The 17,401-nt window shown below is 38.6% G+C and overlaps 1 protein-coding gene across 2 annotated transcripts in view; it reads left to right on the top strand.

Moving 5' to 3' along the window:
• Window positions 1-16,625: 16,625 nt before the first annotated feature.
• Window positions 16,626-17,401, top strand: part of ca16b (carbonic anhydrase XVI b) — a 126,762-nt gene continuing 125,986 nt past the window's right edge. For both annotated transcript variants that reach the window (XM_080026019.1, XM_080026020.1), the window contains exon 1: window positions 16,626-17,205. In XM_080026019.1, the coding sequence (XP_079882145.1) occupies window positions 17,124-17,205 (82 nt within the window). In that variant the 5' untranslated portion in view covers window positions 16,626-17,123. The remainder of the gene's footprint in view (window positions 17,206-17,401) is intronic.

The raw sequence follows: 17,401 nt of genomic DNA on the forward strand, positions 1-17,401 counted from the left end.
TATTTACATACAGCAGGGTTCTCTTTGCTGTGGCTCAGCATGTATCTACTAACCGGATGCTGCAGGTATGAATCTTAAATTATTGTTTGCAGATTATTTGCAAACCAAAAAGCTTTATGCTCTTCTTAGATAAGTGTAGAATTTTTGTAAAGAAATAGCTGATTGTTTTCACTTTGTGTAAACACTATCAATACATTGAAACGAGCTGGTAATTCATAATTTCCAAGAAAATAAGAATTTGTGCAAGTTATTAAAATCAATAAAACTAGTTTTAACCCATCCCAGAGATTGAATAACAAGTCATATCATGTCCTATAATTAACCTCACTTTTGTAACTTTTGAAAACAGAGTATGCAAAAGTCATATAAAAAGGGGAAATGTGAGAAACAGACAATAATCATTACAGACTCTCGCATTTTAAAACACTTCCAGATTAGTATGAGGTGCTAATTGTTGTTATACATGCATTTTGTCGGTGAGATGTATAACCAGTCACAGGAGATCGCATCCATAATTCATTATCTTAACCTATAAATTCAGATCACAAAAAAGCACAGACATACAGTACCAGTCAAACGTTTGGACACACCTTCTCATTCAATATTTTTAATTGTTTTCCTTTTTTCTCTACATAATAGATTAATATTGAAGACATCCAGACTATGAAGGAACACATATGGAATTATGTAGTAAACAAAAGTGTTAAACAAACCAGAATGATTTATATTTTAGATTCTTCAAAGTTTCCATGATTTGCTTTGATGACAACTTTGCACACTCTTGGTATTCTCTCAAGCAGCTTTATGAGGTAGTCACCTGGAAGGTTTTTCAATGAACAGGGTTGCCTTACAGCAGTACTATAAGTGTGATACGGTTGGGTAAAATGTGTCATACCGGAATGAACAACTGTGACCAAAACTGATAAAAGCGATTGTTTTACACTTTTAAAAGCTGTATATCGCAATATAATGTAGTAGTAGTAGTATAATGTATGTAGATATTCGTGTGTGTATCATGTATTACTAAATATCAGCACAGCTATCATACAGACTTAATGGTAGAAGCTGTAAATGTTGGCATGCACATCAATAACACATACACATGTCCACATTTTCTTACTACTACTTTGTTATTGTACGTCATGAACAACTTCTATATATGCCTTATAAACGCTAAACATGAGGTGTCAAGTGTTACTCAATATGTAATTGTAGTCAATCTAGCAACTGAACTTGATCTGACGGGGTGGATTGACTGTTGTTGGCAACATCCCCTGAAAATGTACATTCCCTGCCAATGGAGTCTGATCCCTCTGTTCATTTGTCAATATTAGCCATTTTTGCTTTCAAGGGCACATAAACGAAAGGTTGTGCACAGACATTGAACTTAATTATGCTGATGGTTGTGGGACTCTAAAAGCCGTGGGTCATTAGCTCTCATAAAGGTCTACATGACGTCCCCTGAGTGACGTTCTGCTGAGGACAGTGAGATGCATCTGATGCATTTTTATTATAGACTCCACAATGACTGTGGAGGGGAGGTTGGTCGATAAAACAAAGGCTTGGGGAGTGTCAGGAGTGTATTGTTTTTTCAACTGTCAGGCCTGACATCAAGCATTTGTATTGAATCTATGCTTTGTATGCAGGCCTGTATCGTATATCTGCAGAGTAAGCCACTATTATTGTTGCGGCAGAGCGCTGAAGAAATTCAATTCAGGATTTCTCCTGCGAAAGGGGCTCAAAAACTATATAAAATGTGTCTGTCTTCCTTATCACAAATATATTTATATTTCTGTTTAGGATTTTCCCTGAGAGTGAAGTTAACAAATGCACAGCATCAGGACAACAGGTTTTTAGAGAAACATGTTTCATTTATTGCCATTGAAGACTGCATCACTTCAAGACACTTCCTTTCATTTAAAATGCTTGTGCATGTTCGGAGCTGGCTGTTCTCCCACGGGACGGCTATCTATCTCCTGCACACAATAAAGCTTGATTTATTTTCAGTTTTCTCTGTGCATTGGATAATGTAGCTCAACCCAAAGGCAGAGTCCTGGCATCCAAGTAGTGAACACTTCTTGTCTACTCATGGATTCAGAACCATCTTTTTTCTCTGGGACCTAAAACAAAGCATGAGCTGGATGCGAGCCACTATACGGTAACACTTTACAATAAGGTACACAAAAAAAGAGTAGTTACCCTTTTGAAAAGGTTAGTTACCCTTTTCAAAAAGGTTAGTTACCCTTTTCAAAAAGAGTAGTTACCCTTTTGAAAAGGTTAGTTACCCTTTTCAAAAAGGTTAGTTACCCTTTTCAAAAAGGTTAGTTACCCTTTTCAAAAAGAGTATTTACCCTTTTCGAAAAGAGTAGTTACCCTTTTTGAAAAGAGTAGTTACCCTTTTGAAAAGGTTAGTTACCCTTTTGAAAAGGTTAGTTACCCTTTTCAAAAAGAGTAGTTACCCTTTTCAAAAAGAGTAGTTACCCTTTTGAAAAGGTTAGTTACCCTTTTCAAAAAGGTTAGTTACCCTTTTCAAAAAGAGTATTTACCCTTTTCGAAAAGAGTAGTTACCCTTTTGAAAAGGTTAGTTACCCTTTTCAAGAAGAGTAGTTACCCTTTTGAAAAAGAGTAGTTACCCTTTTCAAAAGGTTAGTTACCCTTTTCAAAAAGAGTAGTTACTCTTTTGAAAAGGTTAGTTACCCTTTTCAAAAAGGTTAGTTACCCTTTTCAAAAAGAGTAGTTACCCTTTTGAAAAAGAGTAGTTACCCTTTTGAAAAGGTTAGTTACCCTTTTGAAAAGGTACGTTTTTGAATTTTCTCCATCCACTTAGAATGGGGCTGTGGAGTCATTTTTGGAAAATAACATTTCAGATCCACATACATATTTTCATATATTTTCATATTTTCGGGGTCCTGGGGCCCATTCCAGAGGAGGTAATTTCAAACTCCTGAAAAAGTTGAACATTTTGAAAGTTATTAGAGGAAAAGCATTCTCAAACTCTCGACTTAGGCAAATTTCACTTAGTTCAAAAGGGTAACTAACCTTTTCAAAAGGGTAACTACTCTTTTTGAAAAGGGTAACTAAACTTTTCAAAAGGGTAACTAACCTTTTGAAAAGGTTAGTTACCCTTTTGAACTAAGTGAAATTTGCCTAAGTCGAGAGTTTGAGAATGCTTTTCCTCTAATAACTTTCAAAATGTTCAACTTTTTTCAGGAGTTTGAAATTACCTCCTCTGGAATGGGCCCCAGGACCCCGAAAATATGAAAATATATGAAAATATGTATGTGGATCTGAAATGTTATTTTCCAAAAATGACTCCACAGCCCCATTCTAAGTGGATGGAGAAAATTCAAAAACTTACCTTTTCAAAAGGTAAACTAAACTTTTCAAAAGGGAAACTAACCTTTTCAAAAGGGTAACTAACCTTTTTGAAAAGGGTAACTAACCTTTTGAAAAGGGTAACTAACCTTTTCAAAAGGGTAACTACTCTTTTTGAAAAGGGTAACTAACCTTTTTGAAAAGGGTAACTAACCTTTTGAAAAGGGTAACTAACCTTTTGAAAAGGGTAACTACTCTTTTTGAAAAGGGTAACTACTCTTTTTGAAAAGGGTAACTAACCTTTTTGAAAAGGGTAACTAACCTTTTCAAAAGGGTAACTAACCTTTTTGAAAAGGGTAACTAACCTTTTGAAAAGGGTAACTACTCTTTTTGAAAAGGGTAACTAACCTTTTTGAAAAGGGTAACTAACCTTTTCAAAAGGGTAACTAACCTTTTCAAAAGGGTAACTACTCTTTTTCAAAAGGGTAACTACTCTTTTTGAAAAAGGTAACTAACCTTTTTGAAAAGGGTAACTAACCTTTTGAAAAGGGTAACTAACCTTTTGAAAAGAGTAACTACTCTTTTTCAAAAGGGTAACTAACCTTTTTCAAAAGGGTAACTAACCTTTTTGAAAAGGGTAACTAACCTTTTTGAAAAGGGTAACTAACCTTTTCAAAAGAGTAACTAACCTTTTCAAAAGGGTAACTACTCTTTTTTTGTGTACCTTATTGTAAAGTGTTACCCACTATACAGATGAGTAGCTCAGGATATGATTTTCGGCATGCATCAATCCAGTGATGGTTCAGGTGGGGAGAGTGAATGGAGCTCGTCAAACAAAGGTGTCTGGATAGGTACTCTACGCATAGCTATGGGAGGATAACAGCATATGTTAAAATTAGCTTTATGGAGGAATGTACTGTATTTTTTAAGTTGTTTATATATATATGCAACATATTTCAAATATAATAAGTAGGCCACCATGTTTGCATATAAGTATGGAGCCACTGCATTAGACACATTGCATAAAGGTCACACATATATATTTTAATAATATTTCATTATTAGAACCAGACCCAAACAGAGATACAAGACCTTTTAAGGCACATAAAGAAGCCTTGTAATGGTGTATTGATGGTAGAATTGATTTCTTTCCTTACCTCTCCATAAGATATCCCATCTCTGTCATATACAGAAAATACCACAATATGCTGCAATCTCACACCTACAGTATGCCTGCAGGATGCCTTGAATGCCAGGTGACATATTGCACATAAAGATTGTTTCGCAGGTGTTCATGTGTTAGGAAAAATACAAGTAAATAAAAAATAAAATAAAATCGAAAAAGTACATAAACCTAAAGGTTCACGTTTCAGGCTTAATTGTCACATCAAAATAACATCCTTATTCGCAGGCCAAAGTTCTAAATGTCTCCATGGGATTCAGCTGAAGCTTAGGTGTTTTCTTTTTGTTGTTGTTGTAATTCAGATGACAGAGTATACCTCTGTGTAATTTGCACACACTTGTTTCATAAAGCATCACTCCACTGTCACTAAGAGCAAACCACATGGTACAGTAGGTCAGGAAAATAACAGATACCACAGAGTAAATAAGGGCAATATAAACATAATAGCAACACATTTAACAATTCATCTAAATGTGTCAACTCTGTCATGACCAGATCTCTCTTACAAATAGATCATTGGTCTCAAAAGGATTGACCTGGGTTACAGTTAGTAAAGTAAGTAGAATAAGTAAGGTAGTCTGTTATTTTTCTAATTTCCTTGCTTTAAGTGTGGAGAAATTAGCCTTCTGTGATATTAAATACATCTGACCTACCTGTGGGCTTGAGGTTCAAATGAAAATAAATGCAGGCGGTATAAAAGCAATTCGGTGGTCAGACATTTAGCAGTTTAGTTTAATTTACAATATCAGGCAGAGAAAAGATAGATTGTTCCATTATAAAAGTAAATAAATCTGATTCAGACAAATAAAATGCTGTAAGCAGTTTGACCTTGCTGCTGGGTTGTTTCTACTGCTAAGCACTGCCAAGCATAGCTACTGCTTGGAATCTATTCTTCTAACTTGATTGGGTCGATATAACCATGGACACTTGAGAGATATTCAAGTTAATCCTGCTCCACACAAACATGTGTACTTCCGACCAAAGGCATTTTGTTTCTTTTATTCTTTTATATATATTTTTTTCTTTTACATGTTTATGATAAGAATCGAGGACAATGTCACATTTTCCAATAGCAATCCTTTTGTTCATCTACATAACTCCAATTTTCATAATTGTATTGCTCAAATGGAACTCCAGGCACCCAGCGGCACTATTTGGCTCTCTTCCTTATGCTGCATTTAGATTCTGGCTATTGATTTTTCACGCTTGCGTTGGAGAGTGAAAATGTTTCTTTTATTTTTTTTAAGCCAGCTAGTAAAATATTCATCCCTCATATTCGCATAAATTACATCTCATTATCAGTTGTGAATACTGTACACTTGCATACATTTAAAGATATTATTAATGTTATAGCGCTTTTATCTGTGACTGCGTAATTCACTTCAAAATTCTGCACTGTGTTAAGTCTCTCGTGGGTACATTGGTACATTGTCTCAAACCTGGTTGGTACACACTAAAGATGGGTTCTATTATTTTAACGCTTTATGGCTAATTTTCTGAGAATTTCAAAAAAGGTGATGTAATGCACTTCCATATGTGGCTGGTGCAGGATAAAAATACAGGTAAGTGTTAAAAGAAAGAAACGTCCGCACAACAGATTTCAGCCCCACATACATTTGGCACAACGTAAGAGAGATTCACATGAGGAGGGTCATTTGTAGAGGAGTTGGTTAAGGCACTGGTAAAATCTCACTTCCAAAGGAGACAAACGTGTACAGTATGTACCTTGACTAAATAGATTTACACTTCAAGAGGTAGTTTTGTTCCAGGAAATATCAATAATAAAAAGAAAACATTGTTATTAATTATTTTTGCTGCTCATATAAATGAATACTGTGTGAACAAATTTGCATGGATGTTTTTTTTTCCGTATTGATTTAAAAAGGAAAAGTATGTGCAGCGTCAATTTGACACAGCAGAAAATCATTAATGGGACAAAAAAAGACAGAAAGGCACTTAAATAAAATATGATACAGTATACTGTATATGAATAGAGAGATGGAGCCACCAGGAATGACTCAGAGCCTTCAGACCTTCAGACTTGTTCCTTTTCATGAGGAACAAAAATCTGTGTTGGGTCATCTTTCCCTCCGGACCCACTGAAAGTAAAAGTACCTGCTGCCTTGAGAATATAAAATTTATTTCAATTTAGCAGGAAAAGGGCATACATTTCACTGCTATACCTCTACTTGAAATGTTAAAAATGTGCCCCTGTTTATTATAATACAATTCTGCATCCGGCCAACGCTTGCCACCTCAGCAGGTTTAATTCATCTTGGAATAAATTGTCTATAAATTTACTAATGGGATCCAACATCAAGTCGGTATTTGGTGTGATTATGCAGGTGAATAGAGACCCATTTATATGATTGGTTAAGGCAAGAGGACCCTTGGATATCATGATGTTCAGGAGAGGCCAGGGATAAACTGAAATACACAATAGAATTAATAAGGAGAGAGCTCAGAGGATCTCCACACGTATAGGAATTAATAGTTACATTTTTTCCGTTCCTGTAACTGTGCGTGCATTTTTTGATTTAGAAATTGTCATTGGTCACTCATCCAGATTAGCTGAGCTCAAATATTGGTAGTCAAGGAGAGCAAGTCAAAAGATAAACTTTACAACATCACTCAATGCTCCTCTATGCTTGTTGGGTCTTGGGACGGTCATTTACCACGTTATGTTGCGCTCGTCGCATGTATTTGATTCTAAAATGCGCTCAGTTACAGGAATGGAATTTGGAACTATTCCTTTAATGTGCACAGTTTTTAACACATCATACTTTGAACAGAACCACAAAACTAAAACGCTAATGCAGGATTTAACATGCTCCAATCAAGTCAAGGATGTGGTGTACAACACGGTGGAGGCAGTTGTCTGTAGCGGTGCTGACAAGATGATTTCCTTTATCGGGCCGCATTACTCTGACAGCTTGTTTTGTACAGCGCTGGGTGCCCATGTGTCCAAACATCTGCCAGCTCCAGCTCTGTGCCTAAAAAGACGCCAGCCAGTGCCAGGAGGGAGATAAACGCTGCAACTTCTGAATTATTGATGAAAGTCAGAGGTATCTTAATTTGAATGACTTTGGACCACGAGGGGAATTGGAGAATTGTCATTGCTCTTTTCAACCATAGCAAGGAAATAAAAAGTGTTGTCTCATTGAATACGGAGCCAACTACCAATGTTTTTTTAAAGCCAGTGGAGCACAGCAACTAAAAGCAAGGCTTAATGAGGAGACACGAAACAACTGTGTTGATTGTGGGGGATGACCAAGATGCAGCCGCCACATATAACTGTTACAGCGCTTGTTAAAAGACAATCAAGGTGAGAAATTGCATCAGCTGAATCATGAGAAACATAACCATATTGCAACCGACCTAGTTAGCATTTGTATTCAAATAGAAACCATCCATGAATGTATGTATGCAAATTCATCGAGCAACTCAAGAAATATTCTGTTATTCCCCCTTCAGGATTTTTCCAGCAGTTTTGCATCATTTGATAAACGGTGATAACTTTCAACGGTCCTCTGTGACTTGCAAATTAGCACAATTTGTCAGAAGTGAAATGAAAATGGATTCCTGAGCTTTGCCGATCCTGGTACAAACGAGAAGAAAAAGAAGAAGAAAAAATAATACACTGATGTTTTACTTCACACGTTTCTCTCACAGAATATGCTGGTATGATTGTCCTTCCATGTTGAAGGCAGTTAGCAGTTGCCATGTTCAGAACAGTTGCCATGTATTGAGAACACAGACAGACAGACAGACAGACAGACACACACACACACACACACACACACACACACACACACACACACACACACACACACACACACACACACACACACGGCAATGAATTGGTCTCTCAAGGCTTAATATCATGAAAAAGTCACACTGGGGAAGTAATCATGTTTTTCTCGTGTTTCAACAGGGGATGCACAAACACTCTGCCTTTATACACTGACGTCAAGTGAATTATTGCGGCTTCAGTACACAATATTAAACACAATGACGCTCTGACTCTATTTTATAGATTTCTCCGCTGTTAAATCATCTGTCCACGTTCTTTGCTGGGATTCGTCGCCCTCCTGTGACAAATGAATCCATTATATTCTTCAGGAGCTTCGCTGATGGTCCTAGGTGGTTTGAACAACTGCAGTGATTAATGGCAACATGAATTTTGCAGACACCCTCTACTGGCTTCAAATAGCAACTACTACAGCCTCAAATTCAAGTCATAACTCTCCTTTTGCTACGCTCACTTCTCCTTTATCCAACGCTGACCACCCAAATCTAAAACTTTGCATGTTTCCCTCGTTATCTCCGCATTACAGAAGATTATTCTCCATCCTCTAAAAATTAGGTCATCTGCAGCAACATATTAAATCATGATGGGGCCTCTCTGAATGTGAGGGTACAGTAGGGGAGAACAGGGTTATATGTCACACGAGTTGGTTGTCACAATCGTTATATCTCGGAACCAGAAGGCGCTGTCTGTGAAATTTTGGTATGTAAATATCCAGAATTGGGACCAGAGGTCACCTACATAGTCTTCTTTGGAGTTAGACTGCTGAATTTGAGGTGAGAGGACTGTTTGTGTTTTTCATGTCAAATTGATAATATTTAGCTCCTCAGTATTTTTCTTCTAGGCTTTTACACAATGGGTTTATAACAAAACACTTGTTACCCTAAAAAAGTGTGAAGGGTAAGCTATAGTTTAGATTGTTGTTAGCAAGCTTATTAGTTGTCAGATGGTTGTTGGCCTTGATGCTAGCAAGAAGTTCAAGTTGGGGTTGGTCGTCACACTTTTTGGGGGTGTGCTAGTCACATGTTATCCAAAGGCTGCAGCCAGAAAAGGAACCCGAAAACGAAGGAAAATGTCCAAATGTATCCTCACTGACACCCCAGAGAAGGAAAGAATAGAGCAGTAAAAGGCAGCTAACATGCAAAAGAAAAAAAGGGCAACAAAATCAAAACAACCCAGTGCATCCCAAACTAGACCAGCTGCCAAGGCTACTGCACCCCAGTGCACTCCACACCAGCTGGAGAAGAAGAAACAGTAAGTTATCTAGGCTGTTCCGCTTTCTTGCCTTCTTTTTAAGAATTTTCCCATTAAGATACCATTGTGACAAACAACCCCATAGTGTGTGACAACGTGACAATGTGTAAGGGTGTCTTTGATGATTAATTTCTTCTTTATTATAATAACTTAGAAAAAGTGAGGGGTACACATTTCAAGCCAACACATTAAGCCTCAATGTAATGTAGGAATGACTATTGAAAGATGTTTAGGTAATGAGCAATTCTCACGAGAGTAAAAAGTGTGCCTACTAGTCCCGGTCTCCCCTATTGCTCTGATGAATTAAGTAATTTGCACATAATATGAAACAACTGTATGATGTTGTACTGTTTTTTAAACATGGGGGGCGCTCGTGGTGTAGCGTTTAGAACGTCCCCCTAGAGGCTTTAACCTCATCGCAGCAGATCTGGTCCGAATCCGACCGGCGGTCAGTTCTCTGCATGTTCTACCCTTCTTCATTTCAATTATGTCTCTCCAAATGTACCCAATAAAAAGCGTAAAATCTTCAACAACAACAAAAAAAACCACTGTAAAAACAGAGTGGTTCTTTTGACAAACACGGTGCAAAAAGTTCAGAATTTGGGGTGATTTGTTTTAACACTGACTGCCAATTCAAGTATTTACATTGAGGGAGAAAGATGACAAATAGAATATCTTCAATAATCAATAGATGGGATAGAAGTTTCACAAAAACTGCAGAGGTTCCCATCTGCTTTTTCTCTTCTCCATCTTTGTTTTGATGGAAATAATCCATTTCAAACCCTTAATCTTTGAGAAGAAATGTGAGCAAATTCAATATCCAAGATTTAGCTAGCTGCTACAAAAATCACTTTTCACTTTGCAACGTCTACCCATTTGCTTGTCTTCACACCTTTCTGTCTGAATGATGGATGAAATTATATTTGGTAACAGACTTCTCACGGCACACAAATGCTTACTACAGGCAGACTTTTCCAAATAAATCCATGCGTTTAAACACAACAGTAACATAACTTAGATTAAAAAATGTACTCCGGCTTCATGTTATTTTCTTATGGATAAAGCTGTCTGTTGTACCATGGAGAAAGTAATGGAGACAGGGATTGCAAAGGGGGCATCAAACAACATGTAAACATTGGTTGTCAACTATATGCCAAATGCTGTATGTTAACCAGTTCAAAAAGAAGCACAATCGGCATGGTCAGTTAGTCTTCAAATCAAAACTCAGTTATTGCAATCAATCTGATATTATCATTAACAAAGTACCTTTTCAGATTTTGAGCCTGTTATCTGAGTGATGCCGAGATTCCTTATCGACCCGTGACAGCTGCAACTGTGACATTTGGTATGCCATTTCGCCGTGGTATGTCACTGCGCCCTATCGGGTTATGCCGCTAACTACATGGCATGCCCTTCTCTCGCACCAGGTCACAATGGTCACTATCGTTAGCCTAGCCAGTGGAGCCAGTCTTACTACTTGATAACTTGCCAATAGGCCAGGAAGAGGACGATTTATATTTCCAAATGTTAGGATTAGCCTTACGCTTGAAGGAAAAAACAGGGACATTGGCTAGGCTAATAAGGCTAGTTTTCAATCATTATTACATCGGCAGGGATTGGCAAAAATAATAAGTTAATTTACTGTCCATGGGGTAGTGTTGTGTAAATTTGATTGAATGGCATGCCATGTAGTGAGCAGCATAAACCGCTAGGCCGCAGTGACATAAGCCTTTGAAAATTCAACATACCATTCCTGACAGAAAGGTATGTCATGTATGCTAGTGAGCGACATAAACCGCTAGGTAGGGATGTTAGAACATATCGATACAAGTAAATACCGCGATACCTATCTTCGCGATACTGTATCAATACATAATTATACCATATACTATAAGTCCGCCTATGAATATTTTTCACTAATTAGTCAATCAAATTTCACTGTATCAACACCAAATTTCTCATGAATCCTCTGGGACAAAGATACACATGTCCATAAAAGATTAGTATGTTAGCTTTAAAAACATGGCCGCCATTGACCAAAACGTTTACGCAAGGGCAGAGTTTAGCAGCTAATTGGCCATAACACATTAACCATAGGTCCTATCATCATTAAACTTTCTGGATATGTGCAAAACAAGGATGGTAGCATTACAGATTAACCATAGGGGGCGCCACAAATGCGAAAACCTTAGCTCGGAAATGCAATGTTTGACAGGCCACGCCCCTTTCCCCCTAACTCTGATGGACTTGAAATCTACTACACTCGTACAGCTCCACAATAAAGCTCCACAATAAAGCCTCTTGGACCATAGGGGACAGCCATGATTTTTCTTCCCTAATTTGCATAAACTGAAATACAGTCATGGGACATTCACTTTATGGATTTCAAACCTATCATCACCAAATTGTGTACACATCCTTAGGGGACCATACATGTCTGTTTAAAGTTTTAGCGAGATAGCTCAAGAAAAATGGCCGCCTTTGACCAAAACGTCTTTACAAGGGCGGCCCTTTGCTGCTGATTTACCAAGTTGGCGGCCGTCAGATCGGCCCCACCTTGGGACTCGTCTTCAGAAGAACCGCGGCGCTGTTCGCAAGGCGTTTCCAGCTGGGTCGATGCAGGGCTGGCGGTCTGCGCTGGTGGGCCTGTACTTTTAAAATCTCCGCAAGATTTTCTAGTTCTTTTTTTTAATGATACAGAGCCAGGTAATTCCTTTGTTCAGATTGCACAAAAATTGTTTTATGTCAAATATTGCAGTGACCATGTATACTATTTATAACACTGTTTACAAATGTAATTTCTCATGTTTATCTTAGCCTTCCTGTATATGCAGGTTTGAGGTTTTCACTGAATGAGGCATATGTTTATTCCTCTGTTTAAACTGCACAATAAGTAGTAGGCTACTATGATGATTTAATAATAAATAAAGTTGAATCTATAACTGTGAAATACAAACGCAGGTCCAACTGTTCTGCATCTGATTGCTTGTAGATCTCTCCTGCATCCACACTATTCACTAGTCATATTTTAATGTAGTATTACCATGTAAACAGCTGGTCAATGATTGACTCCTTTATGATATTCTCTACTTACGACATTTGCAGCATGTCCGTCCTGGGAGAGGGATCCCTTACTCTGTCAACTCTCCCTGAGGTTTCACAATTTTTTAATCCCGATAAGGGTTTTTTACTGGGAATTTTTCTCAGTCGAGCTAAGGGTGTAAGGGCAGGGTGTCGTACTGTATGGAATGTAAAGCCCACTGAGGCAAATGTCTATTTGTGATATTGGGCTATACAAATAAACACTGATTTGATTTTGATTTGATCCCAATATATCCCAATATTTCGTATCGTTGCACCTGTATTGGGATGTCTGTCAAATCACAAGATTCTTGCCAATACACAGGGCGCAGTAACATGCCACGGCATATGAAATGGCATACCAGATTTCGCAGTGGCAGCTGCCACAGGTCGATAAGTGATCTAGGCGCTACTGTGTTATCTACTCCTAAAATTTGCTTCAAAAGCAGCTAGGTCACCTCAAAAAGGACAAGCATTTGTTTTTTTAAATGATGTTGTAAACCAAATATAAAAATAACCTACTTTTTGGAGGGAGTGTTTGGCAATTGACCCCATTCATCAAGACATAATAGATCACATTTTGTAGCTTGAGAGCATATTTTTCAAAAAGAAACGACAACTAAAAAAACAAAAAAAAACTCATGGCATTTGCTTGCCAGAGGCTCACTGTTGAAGTCCTCTTTGCAGTTTGAGAGTGTTAACCCTTTTTAAGGTTGAGTAGACCTGGCTGACAATGGACACTCTTGACACACGTCCTGAAAGTATATTCGGTGCACACACACGACACATTGATGTGAAAAAGTATAGAAGATGGACTAACAAAAGATAAAACTATTTGGGAAGAGTAATAATGGTAAAAATAGCTTTTGATTAAATAATTTAAGAGATTGAGAATCAGATAAATTATATATGGTCATAGCCTGAATTGCATTACATAATTGATGCACACAGTCGTACATTATGTACCAACTGTCAACATGTGAAATGTGTTTAAAATAATAATACAAGTGTTTTTCTCAAACCACTTAAGGGCAAAGAGGAGGGTGATGCGCGTGGGACAATGCGGGTGTCATGGCTGGACTGGCATGAATCATGTATGTCTCAATTTCTCTTTTCTTTTTTAATCTGAAACACATTTTAACTGTCGGAGAAAGTGTTGGGATGCCTTCAAGGTTTCCACTCCCAAAGGGTCAAATTAAAAGAAGAAAAAAAATAGAATGTCAAATGTCAGTGCACATAACAAATGCCTCGTGAAACTACTAGGAACCGCAGAGAAATAGTGTGGAGAGTGGGCTTGTTCTATTTTTTTTTCAAGGACTATAAGCTTTCCCTGATGCTTTTTAAAACACCGAAAATGTATGGTCATGATGAGTCATTTTGCACTTTAATTGCAGTGATTGCCTTTGTGTTGCAACAGTCAGAGAGAGAGAGGGGGGGGGGGGAAAGCAGTGGCACAGCATGAAAATGCATGACTTGGACCAATTGAATGCAGTGTCACCTGGGCGCATTTGTCAGACCTCGAGGTGGGATGCTATGAATGCAACTCACTTTTGGATGCAATGGAATGCATGCAGTAAGCTCTAGGAGAAAATTGAGTTTCAATAGGGGCTGAGTCTGAGGTGCAGTAAAAAAACACTCATCTGATGAAGAACTCCCAAGTCACATTTCCTTTCTAATATTCTCAGGTTACGTTTTATCATGAAAAATATGTCAAACATCCATTTTTATTATTGTTATTTTAGTGGTTTTTAGTTTTGAAATAAAATTAAACCCTGTGGAACACATCCATACTTTTTAATATGAGCCTGGATCGGGTCATGTTTGATTTCAAAAAAGTTGGATGGCAATGTTTCAGTCTCAGACTGAAAGGACAGGTTAGAGGCTTATTACTTAAATTATGAACACAAATTATGACCACAAATGATTCCCCGAATTTCTAATTTTAGCCTGTTTATTACTTTAATTTACGCTATTTGCCGACATAAAAGTTGCATATTCCGAAAAAGCAATTTTGTGAAAACTGTAGTGAGAAAGGATCCTCATGGGGAGACGCAATGTTAATGTTTTCACTAAAAGATCAGGGCAGTATTTGTAAATCCTGTATAGGCTACTTTCTAAATTAATTAATTGTTTGGTCTTTAATTGGCGTGAAAATAAATAATCCAGAGTCTGAGGAGACATCTTTAAATTACTTGATTTGTATGAGTGACAGTCCAGACCAGAAAGATATTCAGTTTAGCATCATGTTACACTAAAGAAAAGCAGCAACAATAAAGATGCTGGAACCACTGAATGTTTTGGAACTTTAAATTGATGAACGTTTATGTTTATGAAAAAGTGTAATTTTTCCCTGGAACATTCTATGTTTCCCGAAAGGTAGGCTACTAAAACAAAGTTTAATCTGCTTTACCATAATCATATAACCATTCTTAATATTACATAGTCTTTATACATACATTACCTCATCACGATGCATCTTGTTGACTCTCTTTCACTTGCGTCCTAAACAAATCCACGCACTGCTGGCAAGCACTTGCACTTGAGTCATGGAAACACTAACGCTTTTGTCCAAAGGTGCTGCTAGAATCAACAAAAACTGAAAGTCCTTCATAGTCTTTTTAAATAATGATAATGACCATTTTCTGTATAGATTGATTAATCGAGTCAGCTATAAAGGACCAAGGCTATATTCAACTGAGCCCACTGTGATAACATGTGGTTGAAAGCTCTGAACAAAAAAAGATCAAGTGGAGCTTTAGTTGAGATTTGGAGGAATCAGATTTGTTATATTATACGATTCTGATAAATGTATGTAACTCATTGCTTTTTCTGACCTGTTCACACAAGTATGATGGGTCAATTGCAGAAAGATTTCTGGAGTGTGCCTCATTAAATTCAAGGGCCATCCAGTTGTGTCACCTGACAGACCATAGCAGAGAAAAACAAAAGTGGAACTTTTTAGGTTAATTGCACTTGATCAGCTGGAATACAGCCAGGTCTGGAGTATCATTAACACAGTAGGGTTTTTTTTCTCTTTTTTCCAGTTTGTAGGTAGAGGTATTGCAGCCTGCGGGATCGTTCAAGGATCGCCCACGAGGCTGTGGGATGGGGAGGGGGCTTTGAAAAGGTAGGTATTTTGGAGAGGAAGCAGATGGCCCACATTAAAAAGCAAAGGGCCCTTGTGACTGTCTTCACTGGCCCTGCAGAGAACCCAGTAATTAAATGAGAAATTTAATCAGATTCCTCAAATTAAATGTCCAGCTGGATAGTTCTGCAAGAACACCACTAACTACACATTTACCTAAGGGAGTGTCAGTGGTGGATGCACAACTCTCCAATCAGTGCACACTCGTAGGCCACATGCTGTTCCAGGTGATGATTACTGCTAAAGTATTCCATTCACAGTTCTGCCAGCAGGAGGCAAAGGGACATCACTGTGGGGCCACAGGAGGGTCATTTTAATAATGGGGCCTGAGAGGAAGCAAGAAAACACTGCAAATGACAGGATGCGGCTTGGAATCAGTGGATCTAGCAGGGAAACTATTGTATCCCTTCTGTTGTTTTGAACAAGTCACTCAATCCACGGATGCTTCTGAAACATGTCCGACTCTATGGTAGCCAACTATTATAACATTGTTTCATTATGTTTGACGCAACATGTTTGATCATGCAAAATAAAAAAAGGGGGGAAAAAGAAAAAGAGGGAGCCCAATCCAGCCCGGACTCGGTGGCTTGAGCATGTGACATAAGCCACTGGTTTCTGGGGAGTCTTCCTTATCACAGCAGCAGCGTAGACTAGGGAGACCAGCCTCCGAGTCATTTTGCATTCAGCAAATCCCAAGAACCCGCCTCCCCTCCCCTCCGCTGTTCCCGTCCCTCTCACACGCAGCCTAGAGTGTCCGGTAGGATGGGAGCAGGAGCCAGATATCCATGCATGCCTGACCGCTAGTCTACTTCCTGGATGGAAGAATGGGACATTTCCAACACCACTTTTCCTCGCATTCTGCATTGCCCTTCGTCACGCCGACGCGGCGGATAATCGCTTAATAACGACCACGTGTGATCGATAATACTCGATCACTTTTCCCCACCCTCGCCTGTAGTTAAAAGACAACGATTGATCGCCGATTGACCCCTCCACACTTCGGGAATGTCGCTATCTGGAAGCCCGCTACAGGCACCATGGAGTCCGAGAGATCTTCAACTGTTTTTGCACGGCGGTAGTGTGCGCAGCGTTGTGTTCCTCGAAGCCGAAAGCAGCTCGGACTGGAGGCGAACAAATTCGTCTTTTTAAAAGAGAAGAAAGAAGAACAGTGACTGTCGCCTTACCGCTAAGCATTTCTTTGATGCTCTGCCTTCGTGGCTGCTGTGCCAACTTCGTTTTCAGCTTCGCTCGTTGTGATTTTCCCCCGCGAATACGAGAAAAGACTGAGAAACTTTGTCACCCGTTGCCTTCTTGTTACTCTCGATGAGTAGTCTAACATGCGGAGACTACGGGAACCGAGTTACTGGTGGATTTTATCCTTAATGTTTGTAACCTTGCCAAAACCAGACTGTCATCCTGGTAAGTACTTGGGGTTAGCTATCATGTTATGTAGCAGGGGCAGCGAGTGTCCACGGTGTTGAATTGGTCTTTTATAACCAGAGGCGGGGAGAAAGCGAGTTTCTGGTTGTCGAAATAAGAAATGTCTTATTTTCTCAGTTAAAGCGTTTAGACAGTAACAGGGCCAGTACGAGTTTGACGTCCAATGGGTTACGTT

This window comes from Ammodytes marinus, assembly GCF_949987685.1.
Source record: "Ammodytes marinus genome assembly, chromosome: 4".
Lineage (NCBI taxonomy): Eukaryota > Metazoa > Chordata > Actinopteri > Uranoscopiformes > Ammodytidae > Ammodytes > Ammodytes marinus.